Here is a 23,874-nt window from a genome sequence, read left to right as displayed (position 1 = left end):
GCATGAGATCAGCATCCATCAACCATCCATTTTCAACTGCTAACCCAGCTCAGGGTCTGGCTCCAGTCTTTCCCAGCATGCAGTGAGCAAGAGACGGGGTAAAACCAAAGCTACCTCACAGCACTGTTGCAGAGCAAGCAAAGAATAATGTGTAGGATGGAATGAAATGTGAAACAGCGTAAAAAAGAGAAACTGTGAAGCCGAAAACTAAATAAAAATGGAGAAATGAATGCACAAGACAAACAGGGAAGGGGCAGATGTTTTATACTAATTATCCTTCACACAACACAATGTGCATCCATTTTATAATCCTATCACGAAGCTAAATGTAGGGCCAACAGAGACCAAAATAAACAGCTTCCGAGTTATGCAATGTCGTTCTGGAAACAACTCATAAATATTCATATTTCATCGCTGTGTGTCTGACTTTAATTGATAGAAAACAGATTCTCCAACGGTGAAATGGCAATGGCTGCGTACATGTTTGCTCTGGTGAACGCTTGCAGCTGTAGGAGTGCTTAGATGTGCTGTGTTTACTCTGTGCAGTGAACATGTGAATGTGACTTTACACTCTACATCACATGTGTGCATGCAGAGTATTTTTGTACCCTATTTCAAGGTCTCTGATGAGGTTTTTTTTGTTTTAATAACAGCACTCTTACAGCTTGTGTGTGCCTATGTGTGTTTGTGTATGTCTACACCCGGGGGGGGTCACACCTCCCCTGTATGCCATCCCCTTTGCATCTGTGGAGTGTGCCCTCAGCAACATGCATTTAAATGTGATATTTAGATGGTGCTGATGTGTTGGAGAGCTATTAAATGCCTGTGTTCATCTATGTGTGTGTGTGTTTGATGCCATGAAGTGTTGCAGAAGAAAATGAAGAGACTGCTGACACCATCACCTCTAATGGGTTCTGATTCTTCTCCTGATGTTAATTCATTCATGGTACTCTCGAACTCAGACCGACGGACAATTTACCCTCACCAATTCACGTAAACATCATGTCTTTGGATCACCAACCACTATGGGCCGTGCCGCCATGTTAATGTATACATGTGTAAATATGTTGTCACAGAAACACATACACAATCAAACGTGCTTCCTCTCCTCCTCCACGTTTTACTTTCCCTCTCCTTCCTCAGGGCCATTATCAGACTCGCTGTAGCATCGCCGGTGATTCCCCTTCCATTCTAATGTAATGTCAAAGACGCAATTAAGAGCACATCAACAACTGCCTGACAGGCAGCGGCCAAATCTGTCACGCCCACCAGGTGACCACGCCTCGCCTTCTGCCTTCACCTCAAAATTTTTAACTGCCAGCAAGGAGTGCCTGGCATCCCTGATTAGTGGCTGCCACTAATAATTTCCACCATTTATCAGCCTTCCTTCCTGTCACTGGAATTTCTTCTTTAGTGTTGTCATGCAAACGCCAGCCCCTTTCCATGGCAACTGGAGAGAAGCAGTATTTGTTGACAGCTTGGTGGGGTATCTATGAGAAGGTTTGGGGGGGGGGGGAGGGGTTGTTGGTTTTTTTTTTGTTTTTTTTTTAAATGAATACATAAGTCTCTGGGGAAAAGCAGCACAAGCTCAGTGCCACTCACCATGGTGATAAACATGGATACTCACACAGAGGTCATAGAAAGCAAGTCTTAATTACTTAATTCACTCATTCATGCAAAAGAATAAGACAGCTCGGCTGTTAGTGCCTGAACAGTGTCACTTCAATTGCAAGGGGACAAACAAACATGACGGCTGCCTCTCAGACGAGATCCAACTCCGCAGATGTAGTGGGGGACTCCGTCAGTATTTTAAGCAAATCAATTTTACCACAGCCAGAGGACACACTGTGCACAAAAAATTTGAATATATGTTAATATGCATCAAAGTAATTAAAGCTGAAACTATGAAGACACCAGCAAATCCCCCCTCAGCTGCAGGGATGATAGAAACCGCTTCGCAGCATGGCGGCTAACTCTGGTGATGGTGACACATTTCACACTTGAAGCAGAGCGTTTCACTCAGCTCCAGCTCGGTGCCAGCACGACCTCACAATGAATGACTTTCATAAGAGACTGCAGCCACAGGTTCACCTCTGGTCATCACCCTTCATCAGCAGAATTGCACGAGACGAAATGAAAGCCAAGGGCAGTTAATGTTGTGCAAAAGGCGAGGTACAACGTAGAGAGGTCACCAGTTTCCACTCAGTGCAGATATCTAGAGACAGACAGTCATTCATAATCATATTCACAGCGAAGGGCAATTTCAGACTCGCCAATTAACTTGCCAATCTTGGAACTGAGACAGGAAGCTGGAGGAAACCAACCAAAATCTTGGGAAGAAAGTGCACCAAAGACTGCACACACCATTTTAGAACCCAAAACCAGTTCCAAGTTTATTTCTATAGAAGGCAAATCAAGCATGTGACGAAATTAACATGTGAATTATACCTGTGAATATATCCGACTATAGCCAATTATGCTGTTGAAAGCTTGTAACAAAAGGTAGATCTGGTTCTATATTTTCAGCCGACTGAAACAAGGCGATTTATTTGGAGAGCCAAAATTGTCCATGTCTAATTTTGCTTGTGGACCATCTATGTTTTTTTCTTCCACGTTCAGGATGTATCATAGCTCACTGCCTGAAAACATCATCTTTAGCATAACTTCTATATATGGGTCATTAACTGAGGCCATCTATACAATGTACAGATGAGCAGAGAACTTTCAAAATTACCTTAAGTTATCTAATTAAAAAAAAGATTAAACATACAGTGCTTTTGGTTTCACCTGTGCTGCTCTGACAGAGCACAAGAACCATTGAAACATTCCTGCAGGGTCACAAAAGGTTTAAATATATGAGCCACAAGGTCTCTGGCACCTAAACATCACCTCCCTGACATCATAAAGGGATTGTTGCCTCTCTTGAGTTGAATGGTCTTTGTGTCTAGACTGGACATCATCGCCTCATCAGCACCGCATGACTTCCTCAGGCACTAACTGGCTAATTCATCAAGTTTGTCTGGACATGATCAGGGTTTGGTTCACTGTTTATCTGAGCTGTGCACAACCTGCGTTACCGGACAAATATGGAGCTAAGGAGGCTTCACAATGACTGAGTGGATTTCAATGTTTAATAGCAACATATAGGTGCATCTAAAAATAGATATAAATAAAAAGTGAACGTTATTCCTTTTCATAATTGAATCAAAAAAGTAAAACTGTCATGTAGATTTTTTTGTTTTTATTCAATGATTATGGCTCACAGCTCAGGACAACCAAAAATGCAGTATAACCCAGGTCCATTAAAAAAAGGATTGCCAATACAGTAATGTAATTAATGTTGGCCACTTTCACATCCAGCGCAGTTTAACTGGATCAGCTGCCGGTTTACCGCAACAGACAAAAGGTGAAGAACTGAAGTTGCCACCAGTTGGAATAATCCTTTCATTCCTGGGGAATGAATTTTATTCAACAGCTCAGTCAGCCACAATTTTATATTACTTCATATTTTCATGTATGAATATTCAACGATTCCAGTCAGACTGTGCAAACACATCTGTGCCTCACAAGCAAAATGAGTGACCTACTCAGAGGAATTAACTGGCAATAATTATGTCCTTCCTGTCACAACTCTTTCATCCTGTTAGGATTTGGATGACGAGAAGGCTGCAGCCTCCTGCCTTCAGGAAGATGGAGCCCAAAACCTGACCCCATCAAAGGTGAGACCACGATGGATGACAGCGCTGTCAGTTGTGTGCTGAGCGGCGAAACACTCAGGAATCATTCAGCAGGTGATGCTGCACCTGAGAGGAGGTGAGTGCTGTGTGCTCCGGGGTAATGATCTTGGTGCCATCTGTACATATCAACAGCCACATTTACTCCTGAGAGTATTTCAATAAAAGCCAGGGGTGGTGTCGGACGTTTTAAAGGGTACTCTGCAGGCTAAACAGTGTCCTCTTCTCTGCTGATGGAAATGATGACGGTACTAACATGGCGTATGCCTCAAACCAACATTTTCCACTTTCATAAATCTGTGATCTGCGACCATAGGGAAAGAATATCAGTAATCACCTCTCTTCATACTAAACCCATTTGACTAATGCAAAATGCCCGTCCAACTGCCAAATACAAGTCCCACATCGAAGAACATAATGGCTGAGCTACTCCCACACCTCAGCTCTATCCAGTGACAGACTGAGCAGAAAAATGCATTAAAAATAGCCAATCAATAAGAGGTAGAGAATAATTAGTTCCTGTTTCTTCAGGTGCTGGAAGCAACAAGGAACCTTTTACCTTGTTTGACACATGTTGAGCATTCAATGAATACCAGTTCAAGGTGAAGTACTTGAAACGGGAGCTTTAAAGAGTGTCCACTTTTTACAGTCTTGATTCATGCGTGACGTTTTCAGCAGGAAACCGGCTACTGTGGATGAGGGTGGATTTCAGTTACTTTTATCCTTTTCTATGTTCCTACAGAGTCCATCAGAGACACATGAGTACAGAGTGTACCCCCCCAGGTGTCTCAGGTTATGTGGATGACTGTGGTTCCCGCCGGCCCCATAAACACAGCAAGTGGAAATGAAGAGGGCCACGCTGGAGGTCTGTTAAGGCAGCAGAGTTCTTGTTTCTGGTGACTTGTAGCTCCCGGGGTTCCCTTTAACATCATACAGCTTCCATGGCCGCCGCCACCGCCCCCCCCCCCCCCGCCCCACCCCTTCCTCGTGACCCACTTGGCTCATATGGCAGCTGCAGTGCTGTATGCGTAACAGCTCTCCCAGGCTTAATTCTGAGTGTACAACAGCATCCTCTCCTCTTCTTCTTTCAACTCCATTGCTGCCCTAACAACCTCCTCTAACTAGCTGCAACCACACGTTTCTCATAAATATACTCTCAGTTTCACTCTCAAACTGTAGCAACCCTCTCTCCTTCCTCTTTTCATAATAATTTGTCCAATCTCCTTCCTCCCACTTGTCAAGTGTTATGGTATTGTTCAGTGATGCGTTGGATTCCTGTTACAGCGGCATATCAGCCTGAACGCTCACAAAGCAAATGCAAAACATGATCACTGAAGCTCAAATTAAAAACACCGAACAGCAGGCTGGATAACTTGTCATTAAAACACAGACTAAACTTCAGAGAGGAAAAGTCAGGTGATTGATCAAAGATATCCTCTTCTCCCTCCCCAGTTCTTACATATGTTAAATACGCAGATAAGCCATCCTATTGTTCTCCTATGTTTCACTGGACAACTGAACCCTGGGGACTCTGGCTGTGCTCACATTGACATCCAGACCATCTGGCCTACATCATGGCTGGCTGACTAATGCCTTTATTTATTTAAAAAAATATATATAAATAAATAAATAAAATAATAATAATAAAGTCCTGCTGCTCCATGAACCACAGTATACCTGACCAGTTACTGACCAGCTGACTGAGGTTTGTCCAAGTGTGGAAAAGAGGGATGACAAACACCAACACTCAGAGATTCATCCGTAAAAATGTTTCAGTTTATTCCCATTTTTGCCCCGTCAAAACGATGCAGAAGAGCAATTTTGTTGACAAAAAGACTTTCTTTTTGCATTACTATAATTTATAGCCCACCTAAAGTTAGAGGTAGTTGCAGACCTGAGCCAGGAGATTAGAGGAGAAAATTGGAGCTAAACTGAATCCTACTCTGTATTGCAGAGCTACGACACACCTGCGGCCGCTGCCTCCATTACCCAAAGAGCAGCAAGGAGAATTTTTCCTTTTTATAGTCTGCATTTTCCTGCTGTTGCAGAAGAGACACTTTGCCTTTCCAGTGACCATTAAGTTAAAATCACAGCATGGCTGTTACTCCAACTGATTCTGTTTAGTTTAGTAGTTTAGTACAGCGGCCATCATGTAGCCGTTCCTTTTGGCTCTTACGGTGCCTCAGAAGGCCAATCATCCATCCACCAGCCAGTGTCTCAGTGCACTGGTATGAGGAACCTCCATTATCAGGCCTGCATGGCACTGGCCCGTCTTGTGTGGTGGTGCTGATTACAGATTACATCGTCCCTGAAGACTGAGAGCCTCTCTTATGCCGCACTACTGCTCTCTTCCTGATTGTCTTTTTTTGTTCTTGATTGTGTTTTTTCTCGTGGGCAGCAGCTCTTCTTATTCGTCTGTCACTAAAACCCACTGAGCCCCACTCATGCAAACCAATTCAAACAAGTGTCTCCTTTTCTTTTCCCCAGCTTTTTGAGAGGTCTTGTCTCCACCGCCGCACTCCAGAGGGATGACAAATGTGAGGCAGAATGAGACGCACTCCCAACAGGCACTATCAATTCGTTTCACACATATTCCTTCTTGCACAAACACACATGGAGCAAAAGGGAAAGGCCACACTCGCTGGTTTACTTTCAATTAAGTTGTAATGGTAAAAACAATAACGTATATCCACCAAATCTTTCCTGGACTGCTCCTGAAAACTGTTGTCCTCTTTTCCATTCATCCATCCCATCAACGTGCATCCTTCTCATCTTTCCTAAAGGATAGTAGCTCAACACCTGCTGTGATTGTTAAGGAGGTTTAAGGGTCAACAATTACCACATTTTGGATTTGTTCTTAAACCATTTTGAGACAAGGTTCCCGATACATTTGATGAATGCCAAGGTGCTGCCGGTGCAGTTTCCTTCCTCTCCAGTGATAAATCATCTTTAAAAGTAATTTTAATAGGACCACTGATTTGTTACATCTTCCTCTCTCACATTACTCCTGCGAAATCTTCAATTAACTTCAGATTTCTGGATCCAGCTCCCTGGGCTGCATGCTTCTTTGAGTGATCACAGAACCGCTTCAGAGAGCAAGCCATATTGCTAACACACATTTCTACATCTCTTTCTCTTTCACTCACATGCACAAACTCAGTAAAACTGCCAACCGGGAGCCGACGTCAAAGTCACAGTTGTGACCAAAGCCCATTTTTATTTAGTCCGGAAATCCTGATTAAATCAATTAGATTTGTGTAGAGAACTGCCCTCTGAGCCAATATGAGCCATCCAAGTCCAAATCTCTTGGTCATATTAATCTTCTTTAACTCAAACATTCAGCTCTCATGTTACTTTCTTGTATAAAGTTGCCATTTTCAGTTTTTAAATAAAAAAAATCCTGCACAGATTAAAACGTGGACAAGTGCACATACATGACCACACGTGGGTTTAAATAATAATCAAAACAAAACAGCTACTGTAATTATATCAACAACTCAACAACCACTCCTGAGAGTCATGAAATCCAGCTGTTATCTGACAGCGCTGTCCAAAAGCTCTCCCAACTCATTAACAGTCATCGCTGTTAAAATACCGACATTTTCCTGCACAAGGCATCAATGCAAAGTGAGCTGCTGGCACACGAGCCAGGACAGGTGAGGAATTTAAAATGCGCCTGGATTTTTTAAAAGGCTGCTACTATGACTTGTCCAGAGGTGACTTTCATACGCACAATGTTTTTGATCATAGCCAAACTTTTTTTTGTTTTTTTGGGAGACTGAGAATTATGGTTTCAAGCACAGAAAGATAACTAGAGGATGTCACACTGTCACAAAAAAACCTTCATCATTTCAGTGTTACGAAGTCTTGATGGTAAATGGTAAATTTTTCACACATCTATTTATTTTCAGGAATAATCCAATGTGCCATTGTTAATCTTCTTGATCTGAAATGTAACCATTATTATTACAGCAGCCACCCAGATCTTAATACAATTCTCTTTGATTTCCTTTCTTATTTTCCTCAGTATTACTCTGAGTATTCATCATCTGTCCATTTCTGCATCATCTTGGCATTATGACATCTAATGTCATCTGAGCTCTAACCTTGTGACTAACCGCTGATAATGTGGCGTGTCCACACAACAGCACATGACAACACAGTGATGAGGGGCAATGATGGAAATACCCCCACTCTAAATGTGGCTCATTCTTCCTTCATTCAATTTATTTGTGCAAACGCATGGGTCAAAACTTTGTGTACAAAATTATTACTCCATTGGTTCATCACATTTGCATAAAATATATCAAGACATTCAGACGATTCAGTCTAATAATTAAATATGAGACAGAATATCTTGTCTTTGTCCGTCTGAGTGTTGTGTTATATTTTTTGCCAATTTCTTTGTTGTTGTGCTGAAGGTGTAACTTCCGCACCTACACTAACACACAGACAGGATGAGAATGGGTAAGCCTATGTGCATCACAGAAGCAAGAGATTGTACTTCAACCTGTTGTATGTCAATGACATCATACCGGTGAGGCCCACTCATCATGGGTCAGAAGTAAAAGCCAAATTCCTGCTGTTCCGATACTGAGCAACACAGTGTGAGGACAAGGTCGTCAGCAGACTCATAACTTTACCTGTGACACTGATAAAATACCCACGACCACACATAATTACCACTGAGGAGACCTGTTAGCATCACATTTTTTTGTGCTGTAATGATTAAAGGTTCCAGTCGTATTTTTTCCCCCAAACAGTCTCCAATCTCGACTGTTGCCTTATGAGTTACTGCTTTTTACACAGTTAATTTTCTTTACCCTGGTCTTTTGTGTTTTTATTTTCTTTTCAACTTGGTGGTGGACAAAGAACTCCATTTCCTCCACAAACGCTCTGTCTTGGACAAGGTAAAGTGTCGCGTTCATGCAAGCTGGGGTCCATCTGCATTCAATCCAAGGATTTCTTACATAAAATTTTTACCATGGCTCAACACATTAGCCCAGCTGTGGCACCCTTGCATCTTACCACCCTCAATAATGTTGAAACTAGTTCAACAATTGGTTTAGAAATTAAAATTATCTGCCTATAACTCAGTCTACTATGTCAAAAGTGAAGGTCACTAAACCTTGGATTATTAAAACAACTTGTGATAAAACATATATATCACCATATGAAACTGATTTAAATCAGGTGACAATTAATCAGGACTTCTAACTAATCTAACTAAGTATTCAATATCAGCATGAAACAACTATAGACTATAGATTTATGGCCAAAAAAATTTACCCAACATTAATCACTAAATGTCTCTCAAACATGGGGATTTTGCCTTCTCCTTTGTTATCCTTGGATTTTGGTTAGTCAGTCAAACAAAGCAAGACATTTAGACATTTTCCGTTATTGTTGGAGTTAAATAGGCAAATAAAATTCAAATTTAAAGGTTATTTTAAAATAAAATAAAAACGATCAGCTGTAAAGAGGTGTTAAACACAGACGGTAAATTAAAAGGGATGTAGACGTCTGTAAAATGAAGCTAATGCTGAAGAGCCATAAACCTACATTTCATCTCATCTCTTATCTTCATGAACGGATTTATTAGCTCAGTAAATTATTTCTAATGAGTTTATGGTCTCAATTTCCAGCTTCATGTCTTCTTTAATACAACACGATGATCACTTTTTTTAAACGGTGGTTCCATTTATAGGAAAATAGACTATAAATGAGGTGACGATTAGGGGGTTTGGCTACCATGTGATTGACAGGCTGTACCACCCAATCAGGATAGAGTCCAGAGCAGGTCAGATCCCATCCTCCATCCTCGTCAATTTCAATTTCTCCTTTAAAGATAGTTTAATCTGGTCTCAAATTACAAATTGGATGGGAAAATTACAAACCGCGGGCTTAAAAGAGTCAGTTCACAGATGAAAGGATTACGTCACGCTGGGATGTGATTAGATGTTAGACCACGAAGGGCCACGACCCCTTTGGTTTGAACTGGACATCAGCTGATTTTCCTGATGTGGTTATGCCATTGACTGAAGCTTGTAAAACAAAAACTCACATCCACACACACACCCCTTTGGTCGATCTAAGAGGCTGCAGCTGTGTTGCACAGTGACAACATTATGATCACACAAAAAAAAACAAAAAACGCTGGAGACAAAACAAGAGAAAGAAGACAGGAAATGAGATGCACAGAGAGCAGATGTGATAAAACAGCGACAGCGTTAATGAGGAGATTAAGCCAGATGAAGTCCACTCCTCATTCTGCGGGCTGCTCGCTCTAATGCCAACCCAGCTAGATCAGATCTGCAGACAACAGACAAATTAATTAGGATGAGTTTTAGTGAAATTACTACGAACACTGATCTTAGAGATGAATTCATGTGATAGCTTCCTCTGCATGAGGTGATATCTACTCTGAATCCGAGAGAGCTGAGTTTAAATGGACACGATAAGGTAAAGATAAGTAAAACTAGAAAAAATTACTTGCAATACAAATAATCTTTCCTACCTACATCCCGAGCAAAGATGTAGGTTTTTAAGCCTCTGCTGTTCTAAAATTTCACTTTCTATGTCTATGTATTTTATGTTGGCTAAACAAACTCTGCCACTGACTGGGATAATTTGTATCCTCATAGGAAATTACTTTGATGTTAAATTTACATAATCTTTGCAGAGAGTATTGGTTTAGAAGATCACATCTGAGTCACTGAAATTGTACTTTTGCATACTTTTCACGCTCTGATGCCAACAAGTGTCAATTTGTTGTGAAAGATTGAATACTCTCAAAATAATTTAATGGAAATCAACACACTGGCTGCAAGTTACACACCCAAAAACACACCTCTCTCCTGTGATGAACACTACTTTTGAAAAATACAATAAAAATGCTAGCAGAATGAGAAAATAAACAAATAAATAAAAAATATAAGCCCATGCCAACTCCTCCTTCCACCTGGAAATTCAGAGGACACTGTCAGCCACTCAGTCTGACAACCCAACATCTTTTTGGTGTCTGACTGCATCTGGCTGCTAAAACAGCAGAAAACAGGACAATCCTGTTTTATAATTCACCAGCTCAGGGGGAATGTTTGTTCTTAAGGCCTGCCCAATGAACTAGGCCATACAATCAAAGGGATGGATGTGGTTCACGCAGTTGCAGCAATCTACCCAAAAGGCCTGCAGCTGAACCTCGCAATGTAAACGCACCACGAGCACAATTACAATTTTAAAAAGTGATGGGACGAGGCTAAAACCGCAGTAATGTCATCCTTTAAGGCCATGTGTCACAAAAATCCAACGCTGAGCTCAACAACATTCAACTGCACAGCCTGGCTTGGGACATAAAGCTGCATAGAGTTGGTCTAGTTTGATGGATGTGTGAAGCACCTCTTTTGTAGGTGACTCCTCCATTTCCTCTGAGCAACAGATGTTGATATTAAATGGCTCTACTCCTGCTGAATCCACAAACCAGAATGGATGGTTTCATGAGCCCTCCACGCCAACTGCAGCGTCTTGGTATTCCTTCCAAATTGAGCTTGTTTGACAGGCTGAATGTGTGTGTGTATGATGGTTGGGTATGTGTGTGTGTCTGATGGGGTGAACTGCACGCACAAGCTGGCACTTTTTATTAGCACTAAGGTTCTCACATATTGAGGAATACACAGACAGCAACCTAGATTTACTTTGTGGATGACAAACGAATGAAGCATGAAGCCACAGAAATATCTGAGAGCTCGCGTAAATATGATAAATACGTGTACTTTGATGTTGGCCCAGGCTTTAAATATGATCCCCAGGAAGCGGCGGGGGCATGGGTAGGTCTGTGCTGTTGATTAATGGCCATGTCAAACATAGGCAAAGCTTTGGCCCTGCAACTCTAACAATAAATGGCAAGGCAATAAGTGCTTTAACCAGGTTACTCGCGGTCACCGCACTAAACTCCATTATGAAAAGGATGCTATGTGAAAAGGTTGCACTTGAGCATTTCCCTCTACCTCTGTCTGTGTTTGGACATCACATGAATCACTTGACAAGCACTTGTCAGGACAGTAAACAAACAAGAAAAACCAACAAACGCTGGCTAATGTTGCAGGAAACTGAGCCCCAGAGCCTGATAGCGTGGGCATGAATGGTGCAGGAGCAGATATTCTATCGTGCCAGCAGGCATAGATGCCGACGCTGCAGAGGAACATTTATATGATGGTCACCAGCAACAGGACGCTGCTGCCTCTCTAAACGTATTAAATGCCAAAGTGGCGTCAGAACCAATAACAGTCTTCCGAGGTATCAAATGTCAAACTGCTCTAAATCATTCCTCAAAATGGTCATGTTAAAAGCATGCCGTCTTGGCTTCCACGGAAACTTTCTGGCCTCAGCCAGGTGTTGGATACCATGTGGGCGGAGCCTGTTTCATGTGAGGGATTGAGTCCGTAGACTGTATATAAAAATTGAAAAAGACACCAGGACTTGAACAGAAGCCAAAGTTGAAGAGTCTTAAACCTAATGACCATCAGGGGGCTAAAATAGCTAGAAGAAAAAAAAAAAAAAAAAAAAAAAAAAACCATTGTATTGAAGGCTATGGGAAAATGGCCCCATTTCTCAATTGCTCTGTTGTATTTTCTTAAAGAATTGTTGGTCTTTCTTTCTTTTTTGGTCTCTAGTTTCAAGTCTTCTTCACTAAAACGTAATGTAATTTTTTCAAATGATGGTCCCATTTAGAGGAACATAGTGCAAATTGCCTGACAATCAGTACAGAGTACAGAGCAGCTCATATACACACAGACAGCAACGCCAAATTGCAGACAGAAAGCTAGAAAAAGGCAGTTCATAGGCCAGTGAGCAACGCCATGTGGGCTGACACTTGGTTGAGACGTGTTTGTACAAAGGTTTTGGGCAGAAAAGCTGAAAGGTTCAGGGGAGTGCAAGATGAGAATAGCCTTGACTGATCTGAAACGCTTCACACAGGCGCCGCCGTCAGTTTCTTATTGGTTTTCAAAAAGCATTTAATAACAATAGACAGGAAGGAGCAGAGATGTGACTATTCCATCCTGGGTGCAGACGTCCAGGCGAGTTCACTCATTCACAGGTAGATGATCTGCTATTTACCAGACCACGGGGCAAAATAATCAATCAGAATACAGGATATTAAAGTATTGACTTAAACAATGCCTGAACTCCAAGAGGGTACTTCCACCCACCTCACTGGCCGATTTTATTGTGATGGCTACAGAACTAGTGGAAACAAAATACACAAAATATGCATTTTCCTCAAAATTAAAGTAATTATTAAATCTTGATTTCCACTGCCTAAAACAAAAAACCCACTAGCATACAGCTAAATATCAGTTAATTATGGTGGCAGATGGCCTGTTAAAACAATTGGACACTTTGGCTTGAACCCAGCATGAATGCTCATGTTATATTTTCGAATCCTTAACAGAAAAGCACAATTCAGATATTTTGATTTCCATTACACATGCCTCCATTGTCGGGTATGATTTTCTTTATCAACCGTACAATTAGTCTTTCAAATCAGTGCCTATTAGTCTAATAAATGCCATCATAATTACTCTCAGCACTCAGCACTGAAATCGGCAAGTAGCTTTGTCAACAAACAGTGAGAGGTCGGTACTTTTTTAAAAATCACTGTAAAATGAACAGCCTCCAATTTTAAATTATTGTAGTGATGTGTCAGATCAGCTGTTGCTGTGGCCACTTTTGGTTATTCTGCTGCTGAAAAGTCATTGCCTTTGTCAACACGTCCACTTGGCTCCACTCTCTTACATGAAGCTGCTCCTGGCTACTCCTATTTTGTTAGAGTGAGAGCAAAACAAAACCAAAGTAGGGCCATTAACAGTCCTCACAGTTTGTTGGGGTTGACAGAGCATTGCACCCAAATCATTTGCAGAGCTCAATGCAGTCATCCTATAGCGCTCCCCTATCTGTTCACCTTGTAACTGGTGGACTGCTGGATCCTGGCACAGCATCCTCTGCAGCTTTGCTATTCACACTCTGTAGAAATACACACGATTTCCCTGAATCATGATTAATTCATTCCCCCTTCAAAACACATGTGCGGCTATGTTTTCCTGCCTCTTATCCACATTATTCTGAAGTTATCAAACACCAGAAATTGAATTTTTTACACACACACACACACACACACACACACACACACACACACACACACACTGGCTGTAGTTTAAGTTGAACAAGCAGCTACCAGAAAAATGACAAATAAGGAATTGTTAAGTTTGAAGCTAAGTGGAACGTCTGTAAGAGCTAATATTATACTTCATACTTGTAATTGGACTGGACCTCATAAATCGTGCTTGCCATTACTCGTCAGTCATATCCAAAGGACCAGCTCAGGCTTTTCAACAAGGGATGTTCCCCATTTTCATATCACAGGTAACATTACTGCTAAACCACTCCTTTGTTAACGTACTGCATTCAGGTTTTACATGTTAATCTTATTGTCTAGAGATAGTTTTCCTGGGATTAATGGGGCTGTCACCACAGTAGGAGGAGAATGAAACACAATGAGACTAGCCTGTGGTAGTAATCTCTGCATAGGAGCTCACTTTCCAGTACTCATTCTGACAGACCTCCTCCAGACAGACCCACTTGGCAGAAACACTTAAGTATAAAATTGTTCTCAATATGGATGGCTGGCATCAAAGTCTGGGGATTGCACTGCAATGGATTTTTTTTTTCTCCAAATGCACAAACCAAATGGCATACACTTTCATTCTGTATGACTGGCAACCTCAGCAGTGGACGTCACATCTTCTAACCTCGTCAGAGTGGTTGAAATGGCTTGTGAGGCTGGACGGCAAAAGCAGCCTGTGGGTTTTGTCTGGAGTGTCAGTTTGTCAGCCCCAGTAAAACCAGTTTAACACACAAAGCACCTGCTGCATCTCTGCACATCCACTGCAGAGGAGAAGTCTATCATAAATATGGACCAGAGGAAGTCACATCACGCAGGCAAGAAAGACAAGCTGACAATAGAGAGAGAATTTAAATGCCAACATTCAGAGAAAATGTTTTCCTGGTTGATTTCGCAGAGCTTGACAGGAGGTGAGAGTGAATATGGGACTGTGAATGACAATGACAGAATGTCTTAAATTATTATAATATAAATAACATTCTGTCAAAACTCCAGGGGGGAGAAGTCAAATTACTCTACCAGAGCCACTGGATCTCTGGGACTTTCCCCCACATTTTTCCAAAAACAAACGGTTGTCAGCTACAAAATGAGAATATAGTACAGTGCAACCACACAGCAAGACCTTTGACTATATTTTCAGGCATTTTGAATTAAGGTTGAAAATTGAAATATTCACTATAGTAGATGGATTACATCTGAGGCAAAGAGAACAATAATCTTTCTTTCGAACGCCTATAAAAGAATATTAGCCGTGTGAGGTTGAGAAAAGAGACCTGGTTCTGCGGGGTTTCCTGTGGCCAAATAAAGCAAAGGTGAAATTATTCTGAGTCTGCCTCTGTTCCTGAGGGTCTCTTTAAATGCTGGGGTCCTCATTTTCCAGGGGCTGTTTGGACCCGAGTCCTCTGGAGGACACAGTGATGATTTTGAGATTGGCTGAGGCAGCCATAACCAAAGAGCAACTGGAACATTTCATGAGCCTGCTTTAAGCAGAGGAAAAACTAATTAAAAATAAAAAAATAAAAAAAAACACACTGTATCATCATATCATCTGAATGCTTATGTGAATTTACAAATGTGTGTCAATTTACATTTGCATAAAACTCATACCAAGCAATCTCTAAAGTATTATTGTTCCACTTAAAAAAAACTTAAATTGTCATCCCAAGGACATTTTCCTTTATCCCACAATAACAAGTCACTGTGGTCCGTACACAACTATATTCATTAAAACATGTAATGAATTATTCTGTCTGTTATTTCAATAATATTCCATATATTATTTATTTGTTTCTAATTTTAATGTCTTCCTAGGACACAAGCCTTTGGCTTCAATCTGGAAAAAAAAAAAAAACCCAGCAAGTAGATCAGACGACTAGTACCAGCAGATTAGCGGTAGATTCAGAGTACCAAGTACCACACTACCAAAGATCCAGAAAGGGCCCAAACAAAATGCCGGCCAGACATGTTTTATTCTCCTGTGTTACAGGACAATAATAATTGTGTTATTTCATGCAGGCTGCATCCAAAGCTCTGGGAGGCTTTCAGGATGAAAACCACTAGCTTATCCACAAGGGATAAGGAGGCAGCACTCAATGGTCCCCACTGTGAAACTGTCTGAGAAATAGCTTTTAACACCTTGCAGAGTTCTCAGTGACTACCTTCATGAACATGGAGGAGAGACCTTTCCTAAAAAATGAGTCTTTCCAGTTATTGTTTGGCCTTTTTTGAAATTACCGTTCAGCCATAGGTTTTATGGCCTCTAACCCTAACCCAACTGAAAATGATTGCAACAAAATCCACAAATGTAAGAGTTAAGCCCAAAAAAGCTGAGTCTGAATATGTAATTATAAGTTAAATAACTCTACCAAATTTGAATCCTTCAGTGTGCAGGTAGTGCACAGCTTAAAAAGAAACAGAGGCTCTGAAAACCCCTGGAGCCGAACATTAAAAGTGCAATTAATCAAAATATGTAAAACTGCACTTTTCCTTCAGACCTAAGTAATAACGTTCACCAGTGCAATTTGACAGTTCAGAGACAAATAATGTCAATTAAATTAGACAAACATTTTGGGATTCCCAAGTTTCAAGTTAACATTTTGTTAGCGAATCGTAAAACTAAAAATATGCAGATTTTAACTTACAAAATAGCTCCCATTACTGATTTGCTGGCTGACGGTAGGTAATTAAGAATGTATTAAAAACATGGTGGAATTCCCTTTTAAGTAACTGGGGTCAGTTAGGAATAATATTTGGTAACAAGGCATGAGACTAGTCCAACACCATGGATTCCAAATATCACAAGACACTCAGAGCAGCCAAAAATGAATTCGATTTAGGAAGGAAAAAAAAAGAGCAGTTGGTGGCTGGCCATGGGCCAAAGAGCCTGGACCAAACCAAATGACAAATGTAAAAGCTGCAGCCAAATTTCACCAGTGTTTGGCTCACAACGGGCACTCATTTCCGAGCCTGTTTAAGTGGTTACTAAGGCTTTTCAAACAGCCAGTGCATTCTAGCTCATCAAGTTCAACCATGTCTGTCTGTGGGATGGTGCAACAACATTGGGGCCAGGGTGATGAATATTTTTCTGTTGTAAAAGAACTTAAACAATTGCACCCAAGAGAGACACAATGGGCAGTTGTATTCAGAACAAGGCTAGCTGCAGTAAAAAGATGAAAAAAAAAAAGGGGGGGGGGGCACCTGCACCGACGTGGAACTAAATGCTCAAAAGAAAGCGTATTATTCCACAAAACCGACCCCACACCTGGGTGCTATAACAGACAGCTTACGTAATACACCTGACATCAACACCTCAAGGAAACAGGTGTGTGCAATGTGACTGGGGCAGAGAACCAAAAATAAACCTCCTGGTTCCTAACAATAAAAAGATGTTGTCACATAAGCGTCTTCTCTGCATAAGTGAACTTGGATTGAAAAAGATGACCTGATTGACACTTACCTATGTCTGTGCTCATCATGTCCTCCCTGTCCGTGTATGACCACCTGTCCAGAGGCATGCTTCCCCTCTTTGGGTGAGTCAATATGAGGGATGAGCACATCCTCCAAGCCCAGGTCAAAGCGCTTGTGCTTGGAATTGTCCGGGAGGAAGAAGAAGGCCCCGAAACATAAGGTGATGAAGGCACTGAGAATGAGGAGGAGGATGAATTTCTCAGAGAGCCTCAGCGTAGCTCTGTGGTGCGGGAAAGAGGAGGCGCCTGGCGACAGAGTGGGTATCCTGCGGCCCGACAGCGGCAGGAGAGCCGGTGTTGTCATGTTTCGACCGATGGAGTTCAAATTTATCTTGGGGTGGGGTGAGGGGAAGCGGGGGCTCGGGGATGGGTGGGGTGGGGTGGGTTTACAAGTGCCACAGGAGTTGTTGCAGCAGCATGCGCCAGTTGGTCTGCTTAATTATCTCATCCCTGTGCCGGTAAGTCCAGAAAAGGAAAAGGGCCGAGGTCCTTCAGTGAAGGAGTGACTGTTCAGCAGGAGAGTGGGCATGACAGTCCTACAAAAAAAAAAAAAAAACAAACAGGCATTAAAAATCAGGAGATGACTTTGAAGACAGAGTTTACAAGACAACACAAAGTCACATTCAACCATTTTATACAAATTTGATGTTCTCTTCCTTTCAAATGCAGCACTCTACGGACAGATGTATGTCACTGGGACAGAAGAGCCGCTCCACTTAGTCTTTCTCTAAGTTTCTATCACTCCACCTCAGCAGCTTGTCCCCTGTAACCACAGGTATCATCTCAACAAACTGACAGGCTTCCACTGAGCCCAACACCACTGAATTACAACCACACACGTGTTGTGTCTACAACTCAACAAACCAGCCCGTCAACATATAATCTTCTAAAATAAATACCTCACAATCCCTCCCAACCACACACACCTAAACGATCGGATTCCTTCTCTCCTGAGAAAAAAAAAAACCACAAACATATTTCTCAGAGGCTTAAGGTATCAGGAGGCTGTGCAATATCAGACACCATCATCATCTTCATCATCAAATAGCTGCCCTCTTTGCACACTCAGTCATCTGTGGCTGCAGGCTGCAGGGTGATTGTTTCCTATGAGTGCCACATTCATTCATTGCAGATTTATGTTATCTCTGATTAAAGTCAGCAGATGAAGACCAAGCTCGGCTACATTAAAAACAACCCTCCTGCCACCAGAGCCGACTGGAATGACAATTCACAAACCTTTTTCCTTTTTTCTTTTGCAGGACATGCAAGCTAAGTACGCTGCATCACTGTCTGTCATCTCAACTTGAAGCCCTCGGATACCCCTGTGGCTATACTGGGGTGGAAAGAGAAGACCAGGCTTTATCCTCCCCGTGGTCACATATATACACATGTATATTTAAAATAAGTAAATAAATAAATAAGACTTGGAGCAAATGTTTGAGCTGCTGCTGCTCCAACCGCTAATGTTGGAAGAATGGATGGAAATAAAGCGAGTAGCCCTCTTCAAAGTCTGAGCTAAAATAAAATAAAATACAATAAAACAAAACAAAAAAAAACAGATAAACGGCCGTGGTGGCGCCTGAATTAACGTGTTAATATCCGAGATGGGGTGGGTTAGTCAGTAGTTTTCCATCGGGTTTGTTCGATGTCTCCACGCTGAATACCAAGTTCATTCCCTGGCAGTGCCAGGCTGCCCGTTAAAAAGCGAACCGAGAGGCTAACAAGTCCAGCTAATGGTGGCTAGCAGGACGGGGGGTAAAAAACGGTTAACGGTAGGTAAACAGTCAAGTCGCCGCCCACGCGAAAAGAGATGCGGATTTAAATAAAAACTGTTCCGACCTACTTGTTTGGAGTCGCTGACATTTTTAGCTGCCTAGATAAACACAGACTGCCGGGGTGCTAGCTAGATAGCTAGCTAGCTAGCTAGCTACCTATCAGGCTAGGTTGCTAACTCTAGCTAACTGGTTACGGAGTGACGGAGGCGGTCTCCGCTCCGCCGCTCCGCCGCTCCGCCGCTTTGCCGCTCCTGCCGCATCACCACCTTTCTCTTTCTGCACGCTGAAAATGGACGCCAGTCCGGATCATCGGTCCGCCGGTGGGAAGAAGCCGCCGTCGCAGGTGTCCTCATGTCCACGATGTATTACCGCCTCCTATCCGTCCGTGCCCCCCCCCCACCACCACCCCTTTGCTCCGGCTGGACCGCCCGCCCGACCGCCCGCCGTCGCTTCACGGCCACATAGCGTCACAGCTCCGGAGGACGCGCGGAGGATGGAGACGACTCGGCCGCTCTGTCGGGCTGCAGCGACGGACTGACAGAGCTGCTGCCGCCGCTCGGTGATCCAGCATCAGCTGCTCAGCCTGCCGACTCGGGGACCGTCTGACAATTTCCTACAGGGACAATTAACGTGTAATAAAGATGATAACAAACGCGGCTCGGCTCGCCTTAAAGCAATTATATCAATTTGTGAAGCTTTATTGTGGCTGTAAAATGACTAATTTTCAGTTTTAGAAAAGAAAACATTGCTGAAATAGTTACTTTTCCACCGTTGGTAATTTCAATGATTTTGGCATAATTTACTTCCTCCCCCTACACTCAATTTTGCCAAAATAAGGGGCCACTTTGTGAAGGTTGTTATTAAATGATCAATAGGGAAATTATAATCGGTGGTGAAGGAAGTACTTTGTAACAATGAATAAACACATGATGCATTTAAATATAGAAGTAAAAGTATTAATGCATACCGGACTGTACTCCAGCTGGCCAAAGCCAAGCAAGTTAAATAACTCTGGCAAAGTGGTAAATTATTCTAATTGAAGTGCAGCTAAGTCAAAGCTGTAATTTAATGAAGTGCTTCAATTGTTAATTTACAGCAGTATCAAACGTGCACGACTCCAGTCTGACTGTACTGATGTGGCACCTTGAACTGACACAAATTTTGCTTTATTACATTTCAGCAAAAAAAAAAATATATATATATCTATATATATTTCTGACTCTACAGAGATTTTAACATAATTTAATCTTCGTTAAATTTGTGCAAAATAATGCCCCCTGCAGCTCTAATAGTTTGCCCCATTCTAAAGTTATTCTTGAGCTTCCAAGATATTGTACATCACAGAAGGGAACAGGCCTCATCCAGTGACGTTGTGGGGAACAAAACATGACGATAACCAAGACTTTTACTGTCGTGAATTATTTGGAAAGTGCGGAGAGGAAAAGTCCAATGCCTCATAGAAGACAGACAAAGAGTAAAGACTTAACTACTGAAGGCTTAGTCAGCTATTCATCTTACAATATATGGCTTCACAGAAACAAACCTTTAAACAATCAAAACAACGACAATCAGACGAATGAAGAGGAAACATCAGAGGCAGACATTCAGCAGATGTTTTGGCAGCTACTTGCAGCAAGACACTGCTCCATTCACGACGCTGCAGGATATTGCCATCGTACATGGTCACCACCCAAACTGAATTATCTTATCAAATGCGCCCTCCTTTATCAAACATCACATGAGCTGTGCAGTCAGGAAGGACACACTTTATCATATCAGTCCCCTGGCATATATTGAGAGCTTTCCTTCCTTTTTCTTCTTTTTTTTTAACCATGACAATGACTGCTCTGTCTTTTTTTTTTTCCATCAGAGAGGCACCGCTGAATATGAGACAGGTGTCACTTTGCTTTCACGAGCGTTTCTTTCACTCTCAGAGCAGTTTTCCCTTTGCCTTGGCCAAGAGCACACTCCCGGCCAAGAGCTCGCTTGGCTTTCTCCACGAGTGAAGGGTGCAATTTGTTAGAAACCTCAGCGATGACACTTCTCCTGCTGCTGAATAGCTGGCTTTCCTGTGGTGTGACTTGGGGAAGGGCCACAAACCTGGCTGTAACAGAAACCATTTAAGATTTCCTCTGACAAAGGTGGCTGTGGTTTGTTCCACAGTCCTTTTCACTGGGCAGAACAAGAGGAGAATACAAGGTGACCGCATAAGCATGAATCCCATAATTTCAGCATAAGTGCACATTGTTCACAGGCAGATGACTGAAAACATGAGAAGGTCTGCAGGCTTTGAATGGCAGTGTGACACCTTATGGGGCGTTTTTTCAAAAGGAATTCTATGGAAAACTTTTCTGTGAGGCCTGAGTGCTTCTGTTTTTAGCTCATTAGTAGAAAACTAAAAACTTGAGTGATAATCTTCTGTTTCTCCTGCTCCACCATCAGGTTGACATATTTGGTTCTGAGTTAAATGTCTCATCAACTGTTGGATGAATTGCCATCGTGACTAGACTTTTCATATAGTCCCATCATCAGGTCCAATTTTATCCAGCACTTAATATTTACTAAACTGCTGACATCCCCATCAACTTTAGCTCTATCTCTGTTTTTAGTGATAATCACCTAATGCAAAAAAAAAAAAAAAAAGAAGACATTAAACAAACTAAAAACTATTCCTGGTGAAGCTCACAACATATTAGCATGGTCTTTATGAGCATGTTATCATAGTGACTAGCAGTTAGCTGACACTGTTAGCATGGCTGTTAACCCTTAGCCTTGTTTGAATAAACTAATAATTGGTTCTTTAGTAAATACTGACTAAACTAATGGCATCCCCATGTGCGAATTACTGATGAACATTATCTTTATGGGCAGCTTAGCATGGCGATTTTAGCTCATTCTCTTAATCTCAATAAACGTTTGTATCAGTACATTATTTCATGAGCTTCATGTTAGCATGGTAACTTAAGCACCAAGCTCTTAGCATGGCTGTAGACTTTTAGTCTTGTTTGAATGAATTAATAATTTGTTATCAACACTAAACTATTGAAAATTATTCCAAATAAAAATAATTTTTCTTATTGAACATGTTGGATTGAGACTTAAACATTTTGCTGACAGGACCGTTGTGTTAGCGTAGCTCTGACTGTTAAAATGATTGTTTAATTATTACAGCGTCACCTCCCTGATTCAACAAATTACATTCATCGTTCAGACAGCCAGTGTTTTTTTTTTGTTTGTTTTTTTTTATCAGAACAAATGAGACAATAGCTCAGACTCAAATATGCTTTGCGTTTAGAAAGAAGAATTGGATTTCCTCTCTATTTGTTTCTCACTGTGACTGCTCCATATTGAAGTAGAGCTTAGCAGGCAGTTAGACTGCACTGTGATACTCTCAGCCCACACACCAAAGCGAGCTTTTCTCTGACAGGTAATCTATCCATGTGTATACTCCAGCCACAAAGACAGTCCCAACGTTTTGCTGAGTATGGAGACAGCCAGGCGCTGAGTCCATCAGCCAGTCCTTGAGTTGTTCCCAGCCGAGGCCTCGCTCTCTGTAGCAGCAACAGGACCAGCAGGGTGTCTGATTTACAGGACACAACCACAGCGAGTGAGTTAGAGGCAGAGTTGTGGTGAAGAACTCCACTCCAACCCATCGGACTATCCAGTCAACCAGTCTTCAGCAAGGAGCTCTGGCCTGGTTTGATGAAAGTGCCAGAGAGGGTGCAATGGAGACTCATCGAACAAAGCCCGAAAGAGCTGAGCTGGCACGAAAAGGCTGACAGCTTCCAAATCACAGCCAAGTTGCAGAGAAGGAGGATGAGTGGTGGTGAGAGGAGGAAGGGTGTCCTTTGCTCCAATGCATCTTTGATTATCATTGTCAAAGGGATGGATGGACTGGAAACAATTTATTGCACATTCCTCACCTGAAAAGAACAATGCAGCAAAGACAAAACACTCGTTGCAATTTTTTGTGGAAAGAATAAAGAATAAGGAGATTGCAGAAGACAAAAATGCTCACAAGGTCCCTGGAATGACAGTAGATACTATAAACATGACGGAAAACCGCCTGTCCCTCAGCTCCTCACCTGACAGGATGAAATGGGCAATTGTGCAGGATTTGCCGGACCAGAGCACCTGAGGGAGCTGATCCTGGCAAGGTCATCTGCAGATTCCTGCTCTGGTGGACAGTGACATGTAACATGGGTTGGTCCACAGAGGAAATGTGAAATGGCCTGAGTGGGGGGGCCTTATGACACAGTCTTGATTTTTGACATTACAGTTAATGATGCAATATAACGCCTTCTCACACCGCTGAGAAAAGTGATCATGGGGCCCCGTGGAGGGCCTGACATGATGGGTAGATGAATTCTGTCCATGTGGTTGTGCAGAGCAAATCCTGTTTTTATGACGCTGCAGGGTGGGGAACTGTCTCAAACCTCCATTTGAATTATTACAATTTTAACATTTCACTGTTTCTAAGAGGCGTGATTACACTTTTGAGCTTTAATATTTGTATAGCTCTTGAATTTAAATTAGGATTGCAAGATATGTTGGTAGATTCTGGAGTAAGGTACTGCATGTTCCCTTTTTTCTTAAATAGATGGAAAACTTTACAAGGATAAGAAGGAAAAAGTCTCTAAAAATGAAGAGTAAAATCCAAAACTTGGTGTAATGCTGCAATTTTGCAAGGTGCGCTCCAGACGGTTAGCATACCTTCACAT

At 42.0% G+C, this 23,874-nt stretch overlaps 1 protein-coding gene across 2 annotated transcripts in view; it reads right to left on the bottom strand.

Annotated features, from left to right (window-relative positions):
* man1a2 (mannosidase, alpha, class 1A, member 2) overlaps positions 1–19,600 on the bottom strand; it is a 103,332-nt gene extending 83,732 nt beyond the window's left edge. The window contains exons 1-3 of one of the 2 annotated variants that reach the window (XM_029530874.1): positions 19,420–19,600; positions 18,615–18,711; positions 17,369–17,914 (exon numbers count right to left, since the gene is read on the bottom strand). In XM_029530874.1, the coding sequence (XP_029386734.1) occupies positions 17,369–17,682 (314 nt within the window). In that variant the 5' untranslated portion in view covers positions 17,683–17,914; positions 18,615–18,711; positions 19,420–19,600. The remainder of the gene's footprint in view (positions 1–17,368; positions 17,915–18,614; positions 18,712–19,419) is intronic. The other variant, XM_029530873.1, reaches the window with a different exon arrangement.
* Between the last annotated feature and the right edge of the window lie 4,274 nt (positions 19,601–23,874).

The sequence above is a fragment of the Echeneis naucrates genome, chromosome 21, assembly GCF_900963305.1.
Source record: "Echeneis naucrates chromosome 21, fEcheNa1.1, whole genome shotgun sequence".
NCBI lineage: Eukaryota > Metazoa > Chordata > Actinopteri > Carangiformes > Echeneidae > Echeneis > Echeneis naucrates.
This window is presented reverse-complemented; position numbering and strand designations above follow the sequence as displayed.